We start from the raw sequence: 17021 nt of genomic DNA, 5'->3' as shown, positions 1-17021 counted from the left end.
CATCCAGCTCTACACCTGGTTATCTCAGATTCTCCATGCTAACTCATTTAGCAGACCCTTTACTTCATGTGACGTTTTGAAAAGTGATTCTAAATCTGGCAAAGTCTGCCATAATGTCGACTCCAAAAGCTGATGGGTGTCAACAATAGGGAAATGGAGGAGGAGTGGCAATGTGACTGGACTAGTAAACCAGGCTAATACTCTGGGAACCTGGGTATTAATTTCATCAAGGCAGATGGTGAAAAATGAATTCAATTAATTAAAAGCTAGTTTAATGGTGACAATGAAACCATTGTTGGTTGTTGTAAAAAATGCATCTGGTTCATGAAGTAAGGACATCTGCTGTCCTTACCTGGTCTGGCCTACATGAGATGCCAGATTCACAGCACTGTGACTCTTTATCTGCCCCCTGAAATTGCCTAGTTTCATAAAATCACCAAAATGTCACAAGGAACGAAACCAGACAGATCAGGTAGTATCAACCCATACAACAGCAAATCCAGTCCTATTGACTCTGCAAAATCCCACTTAATAACATTTGGGAACTTGTGCCACAAGTGAGAGAAGTAAATGAGAGGGCCAAGCAGCATCTTGACAGTCATACTTACAACATACAGGCAATGTCCTGGAAACCACCACCACTGTCCCTGGGTACATCCTGTCCTCCTCACTAGAGGTGACAATATAGCGGTATACAGTCAGAAGGGAGTTGTCCTGGCAATCCTCAACATTGACTCCAGACCCCATGAACGCTCATGGCTTCAGGTTAAACACTGGAGGAGTCCAGCACATCAGGTTGCAACAATTGTCAGGTGGAAATGCTGAATGAATGATCCAACTCTGCTTCTTCCTGCAGTCTCTAGCATCATGGAAGCTAATCTTCAGCCAATTCAATTTACTTCACACTACCAATAAATAACCAAAGGCACTGGATGCTGCAAAGGCAATGGTTCCTGACAGCATTCCAGCATTAGTACTTAACTCCAGAACCAGCTATGCCCCTCGCCAAACTAATGCAGTACAGCTACAACATTGGACTTCTACCAGATGACATGCAAATATTGTCCAGTTATGCTCTATCCACAATAAATAGGTCAAAGCCAATCCAGCCAACTTCTTCTCCAATCTACTTTCAAACATTGGCAAAGTAACGATTAAATAATTAACAATGCTATCCAGTGGTACTGGCAAAGGAATAACCTACTGACTGATGCTCAGTTTGAGTTTCACTAAGACCACAACTCTTGAGCACACACAACCTTGGTCTAAACATGGATGAAAGATATGCACGAGGGCAGTTAAGAATGTCTGCCCTTGACATCAAAGGCAGCATTTCAGAATGTGGCATCAAGGTGCCCTAGCAAAACTGGAGTGAATGCGAATCACAGGAAAAACTGTTGGTTGAAGTCATACTTAGCCCAAAGGAAGATGGTTATGGTTGGAGGTCAATCAACTGAGTGCCTGGACACCACTGCAGGAGTTTCTCATGGTAATGTCTTGGGTAAAAACATATTCACCTGCTTCAATGATCTTCTTTTCATTATATGGTCAGAACACCGAAACAGGAGTAGGCCCTTCAACCAATTGAGGCTGATCCACTATTCAATGCACTCATGACTTATCTTCAATGCCTTTTACCCACTCCCCATTTCTCTTTACATCATTGGCTGCTTTCTACATATCAATCTCCAAGAATATGTCTACAATCTAGCTTCTATAGCCATCTGGAGTAGAAAAATTCCATAGTTTCACAACACTCAGAAGTGGAGAGGTTCACTGATGATAGTACAATGTTCAGCACCATTCAACAACACTCAGATACTAGAGCTGCCTATGTGCACATGCAGTCTGGCTTGGGACACCACAGAAGTGTGAAACAATGACCAAGGACAAAATCTAATCATTGTCTCTTGACATTCAATGGCACTACGACTACTCCCTCACTGTCAACATTCTGGAGGTTAATATCGATCAGGATCAGAACTGGACCTGCCATACAAGTATTGTGGACACAAGAGTTAACTGAAGGATAGGAATTCCCTGGCAACTAACTTATTCCCCGTTTCCCCAAAACCTGTCCACCATCTAAAAGGCACAAGTCAGGAGTGTAATGGTATATTCTCTTGCTTCCCTGCAAAGGTGATGTGCCAACAACATTGAAGATGCTTGACACCAGTCGGAAAAATGCAGCATGCTTGACTGGCACCCCATTTACCACCTTCAACATTTACTTCTCCATTAAGGCACAATGGCAGCAGTGTGTATCATCTACAAGATGCACTGCAGCAACTCAGAGGCTCCTGCCAGCTTCTAAATTCATGACCTCTTCCATCTAAAAGAATAAGGATGAGAGATGCATGGGAATGCCACCACCTGAAATTTCCCCACCACGCCACAAACCATCCTGACAGAACTATATTGCCATTCCTTCGTTGTGACTGGCTAAAATCTATTCAAATTTATTAATTTTTAATAAATTAAAAAATCAAAATCAAAACTACAACTCTTCCATTGTGGATATCCCTGCACTCCAAGGACTACAGTATTTCAAGGTGACCATCACTTTCTCCAGGGCAGTCAAGGATAGGCATAAATACAGGCCGAGCCGGTGACACCCACACCCGATGCATAAATATTAAAAAAAACTTCTCGGAAATTTGGGGAACCACAACAGAAAAGTGACAAGATATGAAGTAAATTAAAAAGTTGCAAATTTCAAACCAATTGACAAATTACTATTTAAATATTTTCAGTTTAAATTAGTCATGAGAAAAAAATTATACAGAGTCAGAAATGTCTGCAAAACAGAGGATTTTTAATAAAATGAAATCTGCAGGAAACCTGAAGGAAGGTCAGAACATTATTTAACAGAAGAAATAATCAATAAAATAATGTTTCTAAAAGCAGAGGCAGAACATAGATATTGGGGACAGTTTCAGTTCAATATCTGGTTTGTATCAAATTAAGATACCTGATCTTCACACACAATTAGATACCGCAAATTTACAAGGTCCATATGCTGCTTAAAGGACAGAAATATAAGAAATAGGATTAGGCCATTCAGTGCCTTGAGCCTACTCCATTATTTAACGGATCATCTTGGCTGATGTTCTACTTCAACTATTTCCCCACACTACTTTCATGTCCCTTAATATTTTTCATTTCCAGAGATGGAAAGCAGGGGAAGTGAACAAGAACAAATAAATTGATAAATAGGTGGGCATTCTGAAAAGCAATATAGGTGTCTCACAAGTGCGTCGCCCAATTAGTACTGTCGACAAGAATCATGAAAACAGATGTAAATGCCCCACTCAGTGCAGATTTTTTTTTTAAAAAAGAGAACATGTCTAATTGTTTTCTCCACTGGCTGGCTACCAGTTTTTTCAGGTAATAAATGTTACTGAGGTAGGAACTTTTATACTGAAACTGGAAGCATGTAGCAGGTGCCGTGTCCTGAACAATACAATGATTGGAAACTGGCATCTGCCCCAATTGCTTTGGAAAAGGAATAGAGAGAGTCAGCTGTTTCATGAGAATGACTCCAGTAACTTAATTGATCAGCACTGCTGTTCAGGAAGTGAGCTCAGGTGCATTATCAAAAAAACATCAGTGACAACGTTACCTGTGGAAGCAATCTGACTGGATTCAAATCCTGTGTCAAAGAGTAGGTCGACTAGGTCATTCTTTGAATCGTTCTTAACAGCGCTCGGTGCTGAAACCTAGGTACAAAAAGACAGACACTATAATGAAGAAGCACTGTACCAGTGTGGTTGCATGATCTGATTTGGTTCCCTTTACCGAATTAAGAGTACAGGGATCTCAAGTATACCGCACTTGTTTGATATTTTGACTTGGTGCATTATTTGTGTCACTGGATAATAAAAATGTTTTCTGCAAGAATAGTTTTGTTTCTATTTGAAATTCCAACAGTCTTTCCCAGATTAGGAAACATGTTATAAATTGCTAGTTTGAGCTGTTGTTAGCACTACGGTTTCATCAGGTGATTAATCCCGATTCAGAATGTTAACACCTGTTGAACTCAGCAACTCGGAGATCTGCAAATTACTGGGATATAAGGGTCTAAAAATGTGAGACAATGCAGCACATAAGGTGAAAAATATTGGACAGCTCTGCATTTAGCTACCATATGCAACTGAAGTGTTTTTTCCCCAGAGAAGAATGTGAGGCTAAATGTTCTAGCTGGGACTTCAAGTTAGAGTAGTTTTCAACTCCCAATTTCTTTTAAGTTTGTAATTTTATTGGTGAAGTTGCTGTGTGGATTGAAAATAGTTAACTTCCCTATGTTTACAGATATTCTTCCTGGGTCTAAGATCACAATTGGCAGATAAGGCACAAAAAGTTCTTTAGCAAAACTGCACAACCAGGTTCAGTGATTAATTTGACGGCACTTTAGCAACTTCATTTACAAATGTTAAACTTAAACAGAAATAAGACATTCTGACAATATGACAAAGCTCTGCACAACACTAAGTCATTTGGCAAGCAGCAATAGGAAATTCTATGTGAAATTCTATGCATTGATGCAATTTACCAACCAAGTTTTAGTACCTGACATACCGATAACTACAGACACTGAATTTGCTGGTTTCTGAGCAATAGCAGATGTTACCCCTCACTTCAATTCAAAAGTAAGCAGTGTATCTCGACGCTTAGTGTACTCTGCATTATGAAATGACTTGTTACAGGGAGTTAAGTAAAACGAGGTTCATTTACATCGACATTAAACTGTAAACAATTGAATATGTACACAGTTTAGTGAAACGGTATTTATCAACCCTTCTGAACTTTATTAGTTAGGGAAAGAATCTGAATTTTGCATGTATTGTTCTTTTGCACAAAGGCACGTCACTCAGTGTGGTCATGAATTGACATGATAAAGGGAACTACTTCCATTTAGTAGGGAAAAGTCCTTCAAATAATCTGAAATAATTTAGAAAAATCAAGGAAATTTAATGGCACTCACATCATGCTGGTCATATTCCCAATGCGAGCTAACCAAATAATTTGAGACTGAAGTTAAAATTTGTGCTGAGGCAACTGCAACATCCAGCAGGTAGCAGCAGAGACCACACATTCATCTGATTGTGGGCATTCTATTTGCAGTCTACTAAGAAATCCAGGCACCATAATTAACACCTCCAAGCATAAACTGAACTTCTCATTCGGCTGTATACAGCAGCCGGTCATTCCAACACATCATATTTTAAAGCATTTATTTCATAATATAAGCAATGGTACACATTGTCTTACAATTATTGTCCTACTTTAATAAAAGAAGTCCAAAAGAAATTATGCACCCTCAAAAAAATTACATTTGACTTTGAACTGTGGATAATGCAGCAAACATGACTGCAAAAATCTGCCTATATTCATTTGCTTGTCCCTATAGTTCTGATCTTAAGCTATATCTTTGAAAAAAGTTTGTAAACGAAAACAAAAAGTGCCTTTTATTCATCAGAGTAAGACAGGCTACATAAAATTAAATTGACAGAGTGGCAATATCAGACTTAAAGGTGAACTGCTCTAACATTAGGGGAGGAAGACCTAGAACTATCTGGCCCCAAAAGTGCAATTGTGAAATAAAAGCTGTGAAATCTGATATTCATACAGTCTGCAGGTTTATAAAGCACAGTTCTATATAGCAGACATGCTGAAGAGAACAACAAAAGAGCTGTTATTTCCGTTTTGTAATTTACTTCTCATATGACATTCCTAATGCTAAACCATTGTTCACCATTAGCAATTTTGCAGCTAGAATTATACAAATGAAAATACTCTCAAACAGTTTACAAGGGCAAAATCTGTAATTGCATTGCTGTTTCTCTAAATTGGGTTAAGCAGGTACATGAAGAAAATGTCATATAGCTACTATTACACATCACAGATTGTGGCGCCAACTCTTAAGAGCAGCATTTGCTGGAACAAATAAGAGCAGAAATACCAAAGCAAGTAAAAACACACTGCATTAACAAAATGTAGCATAGCACAGAGAAAAAAATTGCTGATTGTAGCGATATTGCTTTGATGTATTGATTGAAAGATTGATAAAAACATGCAGAAAGCAGTATGGTTAGACAGGCTTCCTCTGATATTTACCCAGGTCAATCATACATCAGGCAATGAGCAGATATAAAGTTAGCACTCAAGGGGAATTACTGTGGCTTACTCCTTTTGATCATACCCGAATCTTAACATATTTCATTAGTAACAAAAAAAATTCTCAACATTCTTCTCTTCAATTATTTATAAAAGCTGCTTTTGTTTTTAAAAGCCAATGACAAATTTCTCAGGAAGCATTGTCAAATGTGGTTGCTTTGTGTTTATAACACTGGATGAGAAATTCAGAGACTGAGAGCTGAAATTCCATTATGGTATGTTAGGGAAAAATAATTCAGTGGTTCTGGTAACCAGAGGACGGTATGAGAAAACTAATGACCAAAACTGCTAGACTGTCATAACAACTCTACTTCCTTTCATTAGGATATTCTTTCACGGGATGTGGCATCACCAGTCAGACCAGTGTTTATTACCCAGCTCTGCTTGCCCTGGAGAAGGTGGTGAAGAACCACCTTCTTGAATCGTTGTAGTCCAGGTGGTGTAGGCACACACACAGTGCTATTAGGAAGACAGTCTCAGGATTTTAGCCCACAGTCCAGATGTGGTGATATAGCTCCAAATCTGAAAGGTATGTGGCTTGGACAAGAACTTGCAAGTTCCATGCATCTGCTATCCGTATCCTTCTAGCTAGTAAAGGTAATAGGTATGGAAGATGTTATTGAAGGAGCCTTGGTGAGTTGCTGCAGTTCATCTCGAGGCTGGTACAACTGAGGATGCCACTGTGCAATGGTGATGGAGAGAGTGAATGTAAAAGGTTGTGGATGAGGTGCCAAATAAACCGGACTGCTTTGCCCGAAACCGCACTCATCCAAGTGGGGTGTATTCCAGCAAACTCTGGACTTGTGCCTTGTAAATGATGAACAGACTTGGAGGAGTTATTCACTGGAGAATTCTGAGCCTGTATTTATAGCCACAGTGGAGTATACAGTACCCAAGTATGCTGGTCTAGTTCAGTTTCGGACTAAATGTCTTAACGGCCTCAGGGCAACTAGCTAATAGATGCAGCATTGACAACATCATCTGCATCTGGGAATAAGCATACAAAGTTAACATGCTTCTGTAGATGTTTACACTGGGTAAAATGCACATCCTCCCTCTTATTTTATTCTGCACATTGAGGAACCTCAGGCAGATGGGAGATGGGAGATGTGAGGTGTTGACAAAGGATCAAGGATATCAAGAACTAGGTGAGAAGTTAAATATTTTCCCTCATGTTTCCTTTACCACAGACATTCACAGCATCAGAATAGCAAGTTAGGGCAGTACTGGGGCAAGGAACATTCCCTGCCACACTGATAGTTCACACAGCAAGTCCACAGAAAGGGAGCAGGAAAAAAGTTATCACCTTTCAATGGAAAACAAAAATAATTTGAGAGTTTGATTTTTATCTTTGGAAATATAATGTGGATCTTTCAAAGAACATTAATAAAGAATAAAGTAGGTGTTCAATTTGTTTATGGGACGTGGGTGCTGCTGGTTAGGCCAGCATTCATTGCTCACCCCTAATTGCTCTGGATAAGAGTACTGATCTGCCTTCTTGAACCACTGCAGTCCTAGGGTGAAGAGATATCACAATGTTGTTAGGAAAAAAGTCCCAGGATTTTGACCCCACAAGTAAAGAAATAGCCATATAGTTTAAAGTCAAGATGCTGAGGCTTAGACGGGAACTTGTAGGTGCTGGTGCGCTACAAGACAATGGCATTATCTCTTTAGGGTACAGCAAGCAAGGAAAACCAGAGTCTGAGCTGGGTTAGTTAGATTTTAACCAGAGGAGACAGAAGTGAAAATTAATTTTATCATCCCAGGTTAGTTAACAGCTGAGGACCAGAAAGCTAACCCTGCCATTTCAAACTGCCATCCAATTACACTTACTGCAAAGTGCATGAAGGCCACGGAGGAGTGAGAGATGATGGAGATTTTGGTTAAGAACCATGGCTAAATGGCTTTAAGTACTATATGGGCTTTGGCATAGGAACTGAACAATTTGGACAGGTACACCGTCTTTACCTGGTAACTTCAGAAGTTTGGGGGAGGAAAGAGAAATTGGAAGGCAAATTTTAATTTCTCAAATCTTTTAAAAGCAGATGTAGTCTATTTAGATGATTTTTCAGGCTTTTTTAAAAAAAATATAGCCAAACTAATGACTGATTTGCAAAGAAAATTACACATCTATTATCTTCCATTACAAGCCCAACTTTCAAAAATGGATATGGAGTCAAAACAAAAACATTGACAAGACTGAAGAAACAGTGGAAAAGTGGGATTCATTGAGCAGTTAAAAAAACAAAAAACTGCAGAAGGATCATTGGACCTGAATATTAACTCTGCTTTCTCTCCACAGATGGCAATGCACCTGCTGAGCTTTTCCAGCAATTTGTTTTTGATTCACTGACCACTGTTTAAAAGAACTGTCATAAGTATAATGGGAATAGTTGCTTCCTCCTGTGCATTAAAATCCAATAGGTGCTTAAAAGCAAAAGAGTAAGTAATCTAACAAAGTTAAAGCAGAAATACATCAACTTAGCAAAATACATTTCTACAATGTGTATTAAGTAGGTTCCCACCTTTGCAGCAGAGTTTAATTCCGGACTTGTATTGTCTCCTGTGTAATGGGCTGCAGCACCAAGATCAACTGTTTTGGAAGGTATGCCAGAACGTTTATGCCGGGTGGTGGTGGTCTCTGAAGCTTGCGTAATGTGGATTGATTTGGTGGTCACTGTCTCCTCTTCATCTTTGTACTCCGACTTTCCAACCTTGCCATTGTTCTTGGGCCTTCTCTCCTCCTCACTGTCGCTGAGATTTAGAACAGTGATAAAAGCGTATTAGATTGAAAAATTAGTTGGTGATATCTGGCAACAGGCAGGCTAATTAAGACCGAAACAAAATGAAGCAGTGTCAAAAATAGGGTGGATTTTGCTGTGAAAATATAAACAGTGAAACTTTGCTTGCCACTGCTTGTGCACAAATTGAACAATTTATAGAAATCATACACAGTTAAACATGGAAATCCAGAAGCTGGTTCCTAAGACGTTCTGCTCCTCCAAAAGCCGAAAGAAAATGGAATCTCATCATTTGACTCAACATTTAAATGCAATAGAAAGTAAAAGTCTGATATATAGTTCGGGGAATTTGGAGGCAACATGGGAACAGAACTGGTAAATTTTTCATTTCTTTCTCCATTTTAGAAATCTGAAGTTCAGTAGTCCACTGAAAAGGTTAATAAGATAGCAGACTTAGCTGATTGTGGGACAGTTATCAGTCAACCACCTGAAGCCCGAATGGGGCCTTATAGGTATTACTTACTATTGAAGCTTGACTAGTCTGAGTCATCTTGTTCACCTCAGTTCTAATTAAGAAAGAATCTGTTGAAAGCGCTTGATCAGTAGCTGCGCACAGTCAGGAAAGAGAGATCACATCTAGACTGAGATGCAGCCCGAGTGTATAGTTCGGGAATTTGGAGGAAACTTGGGAAGGAGGTGCAGAGGGGTAAGGGTGCTTTTTGGTTTTTTTATGGCTCATAGTTTGTAAAGTGTTTTTTTTTAAAAACAGGATAAATTGAACCACAGGATCAGAGGCCCAGCACAAAGCCGTAACACAGGTAAACTGCAAGTTCACTGGTTGGTGATAGCTATTAATTTGATGATTATAGATTACTTTCAGATTGCAGGTAAATATGGAAAATGTTTTCAGGCTATAAACTAAAAACTCAGTATGAAATTTAAAACAAAAAATCAAATTAAGAACTAAGTAATTAAAATAGAGAGCCAAAGCCAGGCAATGTGCTGTAACTGCACAATATGGGAGCTGGTGGACCCTACTGTGGTTCATAGTGACCACATCTGTATCAATTGCTGGCTGCTTGAAGAACTCCAGCTCAAAGCTGATGAGCTGGAGTCTGCACTTTGAAAAGTGTGACGCGTCATGGAAGGCAAGAGTTACCTGGATGCTGTGTTTCAGGAGGCAGTTACAAAATGGTGGTATAGTCGATAATGATGAATGTTATCTAAGATTACAAAGGGATCTTGATCAATTGGGCCAATGGGTCAAGGAATGGCAGATGGAGTTTAATTTGGATAAATGCTGCATTTCACTAAGATAAAAAAGGGCAGGACTTATACAATTAATGGTAGTGCCCTGGAGAGTGTTGTGTTGTCGAACAGACAGATCTACGGGTTCAAGTACATAGTTCTTTGAAAGTTGCAAAGGTAGACAGGGTGGTTAAGAACGCATTTAGCATACTTGTCTTCATTGCTCAAACCATTGAGTATTGGAGTTGGGACGTCATGTTGGAGGTTGTACAGAATACTGGTGAGGCCACTTTTGGAGTACTGTGCTCTGGTTGCCTTCTGTAAGATGGATATTTTTAAACTGGAGAGGGTTCAGAAAAAAATTTTGCAGGATGTTGCCAGGACTAGAAGGTGAGTTATAAGGACAGGGTGGGACTTTTTTCACTAGAGCATAGGAGGTTGAGGGGTGACTTTATAGATGTTTATAAAATCATGAAGGGCACAGATAAAGTGAATAGCAAAGGTCTTTTACCTAGGGTGGGGAACTAATTATAGAATCCCTACAGTGTGGAAGCAGGCCATTTGGCCCAGTGAATCCAAAGCTCCGAACAGCATCCCAAGGGAGAAGAAACATTAAGGGGAGGATGAGGCAGCCATGGCTGACAAGGGAAATCGGGTCAGCATGAAAGCAAAAGAAAAAGCATACAATCTAGTGAAGATCAGTGGGAAGCCTTTACAAATCAGGCAAGAGATCACTTAAAAAAGCAATAAAGTGGGAGCAGATGAAGCATGAGTGTAAGCTAACTGGTATTAAAAGATAGCAAGAGTATTTTTTAGATATTTAAAGCTGAGAGAGAAGCAAGAGCACACAATGGACCAGCGGAAAATACAGCTGTAGCAGTAGCAGTAATGGGGAACCAAGAAATGGCAGAGAAAATAAGAGGTATTTTGCATCAGTTTTCATAGTGGAAGACACCAGCAGCATACCAGAATTTCATGCAAGTCAGATGGCAGAGGTAAATGCAGTGGAGGTGGTGCTGGGGAAACTGAAGGGTTTGAAGGTGGATAAATCACTTGGACCAGACAGACTATGCAGTAAGTTCTGAAGGAGACAGCTGAGGAGATTATAGAGGCGTTGGTGTTGATCTTTCAGCAATCACAGGGATGGTTCTAGAAAACTGGAAAATGGTTAATACAACCCCTGTCTAAGAGAGGAGTCAGAAGACAGGACACTAGACAAGTTTTTTTTTTTTAAGAAAAAGGTCATGGGATGTTGCTGTTGCTGGTTGCCTACTCATTCACTATCTTTTATCACATTTTAATTTCCTCCGTTCTAAAACTGTAGAATGCCCAACTGCTCTTCACAGCCTCATTGCTGGCAAAGTTTAAACTTGGTTTCAATCTTTGCATCTTTCCTGTGGTACAGTATCCAGAATTATCCAGCCGAGGTCCAGTCATTTATAAAAAATTAGGACAGTCACTTCTGGCCTATCAGCAATTCCAGTCTCTCCTCATCATTGAATCTTAACCAACCTCTACCCTATGGCAATCAGTTGTTTAAATTGCTACCAGGAGGGAAAATAGGAGTGGAAATAAAGGCTAAGCAATACTAGCAACACCTATATCCTGACAATGATATTTTGAAGAAAAAATGTTAGATGGATATTTTGGTCATCAAACGTTCATCATCTGTGGTGTTTGGCAAATTTCCAAACGTAGGTGACTGCTAAGGCCAATCTGCACTCAGAACGTTCTGCAGAAAATGAGGAGAATAAAGCAGACACCAGAGTTTTTGGTGATTTGATAGCTTGAGATTTCCTTTCTGCATTTTCTCCTTCCTCCCGAGATGCGCTAGTTTTCGAGGGAGGTCACACCATATTTTAATTTGGCTGCATCAGGTCCAACAATCCTGGGTTCAAAGTTTCTATCAAAACTAAGCCAAAACCTTTGGAGTATCCTTGTAACACTTCCTTTGACCATGCAGTACGCGTTGTTTACTTGGACTTTGGTAAAGCCTTTGACAATGTTCCACATGATAGACTAATTAGTAAAGTTAGGTCACGAGTCAGGGTGATCTTGCCAATTGGATATGGTGAGACACAAAGTGGTGGTGGAGGATTGTTCTTCAGACTGAAGGCGTGTCACCAGCAGTGTTCCATAGGGATTGGTTCTGCTTTTGTTGGTCATTTATATAAATGATTTGGATGAGAATATAGAAGACATGGTCAGTAAGCTTGTGGACAACACCAAAATTGGTGGCATAGTAGACAGTGAAGAAGGTTTAAGATTACAAAGGGATCTTGATCAAATGGGTCAATGAGCAGAAAAATGGCAGATGGGAGTTCAAGCTGGATAAATGCAAGGTATTGCAATTTGGTACAAACAGGGGTAGCACTTATACAATAAATGGTAGGGCCTTGGGTAGCATTGTAAAGCAGAACGACCTAGGGGTGCAGGTATTTAATTCTTTGAAGAATGTATCACATATAGACACAGGGTGGTTAAAAAGGCAATTAGCATGCTTAAATTTCCTTGCTGTAACCTTGGAGTACAGGAGTTGGGGGACGGGGGTCATAGTTAGGTCACTTCTGGAATACTGTGTACAGTTCTCACCATCCAGTTATAGGAAGAATATTATTTAGCCAGAGAGGGTTCAGAAGAAATTTTACAGGCTGTTGCAGAGTATGTAAGGTTTGGGTTATAAAGAAAGGTTGTGACTTTTTTTGCTGGAGCAGAGGAAGTTGAGAAGTGACCTTGAAGTTCATAAAATCATGAGGGGTAGAGATAGGGTTAATGGTAGGGATCTTTTCCCTATAATAGGATTTCAAGGCCAGGGTGCACGTGTTTAAGGTGAGAGGACAGAGAGCTAGAAAAGACATGAGGGATTTGTTCGGGGTGGGGGCTTCCATGCCAACAAACTGGGTTGAGATCTTAAGCAGTTCAGAAGAATTCTGTTGTAGATTTGTCACCAATTTACAAAACTGAAACTCCTCTGCACTTGTGTAGGTGGACAGTGGAGACATATTTGTATTTTTGTCGAATGGTTCACAATTTGAACGAGCTCAGTGAGCTTCTGGAGCAAGCACTGATGCTGTAGACCAGAGCTGGGGTGCATTATTTCCTACATCTTTGCCATTAGATAGGAAGCTGATTGTGATCTTCATTTCTAACAGTGTGGGAGAGTCATCAGGAGAACAGCTGATGGCGACTTGTAGCTGTCGAATAGTACTTTATGGCTGGATGAAGGCAGGTTGAGGACGTGATTAAAGTGCACTATCCAATTTTCTAGTATTTGGCCTTTATTGCTGAAAAACATTGTTCTGCCAACAGAGGATTGGTGATGAACCAGTAGTCTAGAGCCCACTGACTGATTTCAGAGCACTGTAGACTCTCTTCCAGTCTTTGTGGTCTGCATGTCAGAAGGTCATCAGCTTTCTGATTCAGCTGAAGTGTTTTAAGGTTTTGAGTATGCAATGCACAGTTTTGTGGAGGTTTTGCTAGGCATTGTGCACGGATAGTAATGACATGCCATTGACGAAAACCCTATAGCAACAATATCTCTTTTCCATTTATTACTGGGTTACCTAATTGTTTCCTTCAAACCAATATGGGTGCTTATGGAAGGTAGGGACAAGCAACTCTAAAGCAATGGGGTGCACTCTCTGAAGGTCAGCTAGTTAATCACAACACATTTGTTCATTTTTACTGTATACAGTAACATTCTAGTTTCTCAGAACTTCCTTCCTTGACACACCAACTTGATTTTGGACCTTCATGTGTTGGGCATGTCTAGATCTTAACATTTAACTTTGAAATTATAAGATGGTGGTTAGTCCAGCAGTCTGTGTTTTTTGTTACATGCACATCTTGCCTGTCCTTCTACTTATTACAGTCAATAAGGTGTTAATGCACATTACAGGGGCATTTACAAGACATAGTATTGTGATTAGGAGGCCAGAAAACCACTGAATATTTGAAGCTTGTGCTTCAGTATTACTACCACAACAAGACTGTTTTGCTTCCTCCAATCAACTTCTTCCCATGCCTGATGATCAGCATCAGCTCCTGTTGAAGTCCAAAAAGTGATTGGTTTGTTTGATATTGGTCAAACATATGATCGTAGTAGCGATCAAGATGTGGAGATGGTCACGGAGGGGACATACACACTGATGACAGTTTGTCTGTTGGTGGATGGATTTCAGAAAATGCAGAAAGCTATTTAAATGAGGTTTCATTCTCCACTTCAACTGGAAACCTATTTTGACTGCTAAGTTCTGCAAACCAGATTTGTATTATGTGCAAACAGGGAGGTTCCAAGTAAATACATGTTTGTAAGCACTATACAGATAGTTCTGCAATGATGCGTATTTTGTTAACGTGAATTGGCTGCAACGTGATTGATGAATAGTGGATGCTGTTTGGATAACAGACTTCTGCTGTACAGGTATGGCGATTTTCTACAGTGTGAGGTCACACAAGAATGCAACTGTCATGTTATAGGAGAACTACCTGTATTTATTACAAAATAAAATGCTTTACAAGGTCATATTCACTTTCTCAAAGATATTGCTGGTACAGATATGATGTTTGCCAATAGTCTTAAATCTAAAGCAATTCACTGCATAGTTTATACACATGTAGTTCTATGCATCTTGATCCTTTTGTACTTCAAACCATCCATGTAAACTCTAGCTCAAGCATTGAAAAATAATTTTCTTCCACATTGTTAACAAACTGCATCACAGGCATGTGAAGCAGGAAAGCAGTAAAGGTGAGAAATCAATGCATGTTAAACCTACTTAAGTACCAAAAAGATTTCATATCCAATTTATTACAACTTTAACCAAGAAATAAAAGTTGATATGCATTAAGATTTCACACTTTGAAATGAAAGTGACTCCAGAATCTCTCAAGCAGATAAATGTTCTAAATTTTTGTTTTGCATTAATATTCTGGAAATAAGCATTGCTGGCAAGATCAGAATTTACAGTTATCCCAAGTTTCCCACCAGGTGAAACTTCTCAAAGCTTGCAATGGTACTATAACTTTAAGAAGTGTATTTAGTCCTTTATTTCAAAAGGAAGAGGTGTTGAGACAAAGATGCAAAGCTGTCTACTCCAAGCCAGTAAAGTTAAAAACTTGAAGCCTTGGGTTTTATACAATGTTGGAACAACAGAAGTAGCATGAATGTTGCAGTCAGCTACCACAGAATCAGGGTGTTATTTTAGCTTTACGCAGCTGCTAGGGTCTTGAAGCTGAACGTGGAAGCTATTATTCCCCTCTCTGTTACAGCTAAAAGCTGGAGTTGTCTCTGCTGCAAGAATCGCCTGAATTTGCCTTTGCCAAGGATGTGTTTATGGGATATTACCAAATTGGAACAGTTGTTGTTTAGTAGTTAAATAAATCTACTATTCTGTTAAGAGTGTATTTTGCTTAAAGCAGAGTAGTGCAACCAATCGAATTACATCTTGAACGCAGCACCTTACACTTGCCTTTAAATAAGATAAAAGTTAGGGTCTGGGCTAACTTGTTGATATATTTGAGGGGAGATTGGCCTGGTCCACAACAGCTGGAGTAAATGCAATGAAGGTGCTTCTCCACAAGGTGCTAAGTAAGGATTTCTAGCAACAATGTTGACTATAACTAGTGTCCAATTCAGATGGAGAGAGACTTGGAAGGAAGTCTGCAGGTGATGATAGTGCCATAAGCCTGCAGTTCTTCACGTTCCAGGAAATTCTAACCATTGGCACAGTGCATCAAACATATTACACCAGTGAACAATGGTGGTGCAGGAAGGGGATATTTAAGATGGTAGAAGGAGTGGGCCGTTTTGAATTGGGTAGTGTTAAACCTCTTCAGTGCTTTTGTGGTTATGTTCATTCAGGCAACTGTAGAATATTTATCACCGTTGTGGTGGGCAGGTTTTGTGGAGTTAGGCGAGCCGCAATAAAATGATCCACCTGATGAAGCAGTTGGTCTTTTGAGGCTCCCACAAGGGACTCCTACAAATATCCTCAGTAACATGTTAGCAGAATCAGATAATTTTCCCATAATACCACAACACCTCAAGACGTTTTTATTGATACTAGTTTCTTCCCCCTCTAAAACTGAATCCAACTGTCACTTTCCACATCTCCAACATTACTGACGTGCAAGAGTCACCCAGAAATATTCCCACAGTTGAAGAAATTGCATAACATCTATTTAAAATGTAAAAAACACGTTTAAGTCCACAGTACCTTTCTGGTGAATCATCTTTATCTTTCTTCCTAAACTTGTTGATTGTATCATCGATTGTGGTCCCAATTTTATCGCTGATCTCTCCTAACTTTTCACTGAATGGGAAAACTCCTCTATTGCCTTTGTCCCAGTCATCATCCCACCTGGACTTTGGCTCAGAATCATACCTATCACCTGTATAACAAAGAAGAAAAACAACAAAAATTAAGCTGATGCCATCAGCTTGTCTTGGCATTTACAACAGTTGTCAGCATTGGTAACCACTGAATCAGCCTGGACTTGGAGGACCATTCTAATCTTCTATGTTGAAAAATGCACTGCACGTATATCCATTACCATAAAATAGAGAAGTTAGCACTGGTAATATTCTCAGACTGCACCCAATTATGAATGCTGGTGGACAATTAAATTGGAAGGAGGAGGATGATCAATCTATACTCCCCACCTCTGACAATGTTGGAGCTCGGAAGGAATGGCGTGACAGGCTGAAATATTTACAACCATCTTCAGCCAGATGTGCAAAGTGGATGATCCAGATTATTTCCTCCTGAGGTCTCACGCATTAGAGAGACCAGTCTTTAGCCAATTTAGTTCACAAGATGAGATATCAACAAGTGGTTGATTGCACTGGATATC

At 39.7% G+C, this 17021-nt stretch overlaps 1 protein-coding gene across 1 annotated transcript in view; it reads right to left on the bottom strand.

The window, feature by feature from the left end:
- LOC109918346 (clathrin interactor 1) overlaps positions 1-16620 on the bottom strand; it is a 45748-nt gene extending 29128 nt beyond the window's left edge. The window contains exons 1-3 of the mRNA XM_048603936.1: positions 16385-16620; positions 8703-8931; positions 3623-3719 (exon numbers count right to left, since the gene is read on the bottom strand). Of these exons, the coding sequence (XP_048459893.1) occupies positions 3623-3719; positions 8703-8931; positions 16385-16620 (562 nt within the window). The remainder of the gene's footprint in view (positions 1-3622; positions 3720-8702; positions 8932-16384) is intronic.
- Positions 16621-17021: the final 401 nt, after the last annotated feature.

This window comes from Rhincodon typus, chromosome 12 (assembly GCF_021869965.1).
Source record: "Rhincodon typus isolate 14 chromosome 12, sRhiTyp1.1, whole genome shotgun sequence".
NCBI lineage: Eukaryota > Metazoa > Chordata > Chondrichthyes > Orectolobiformes > Rhincodontidae > Rhincodon > Rhincodon typus.
This window is presented reverse-complemented; position numbering and strand designations above follow the sequence as displayed.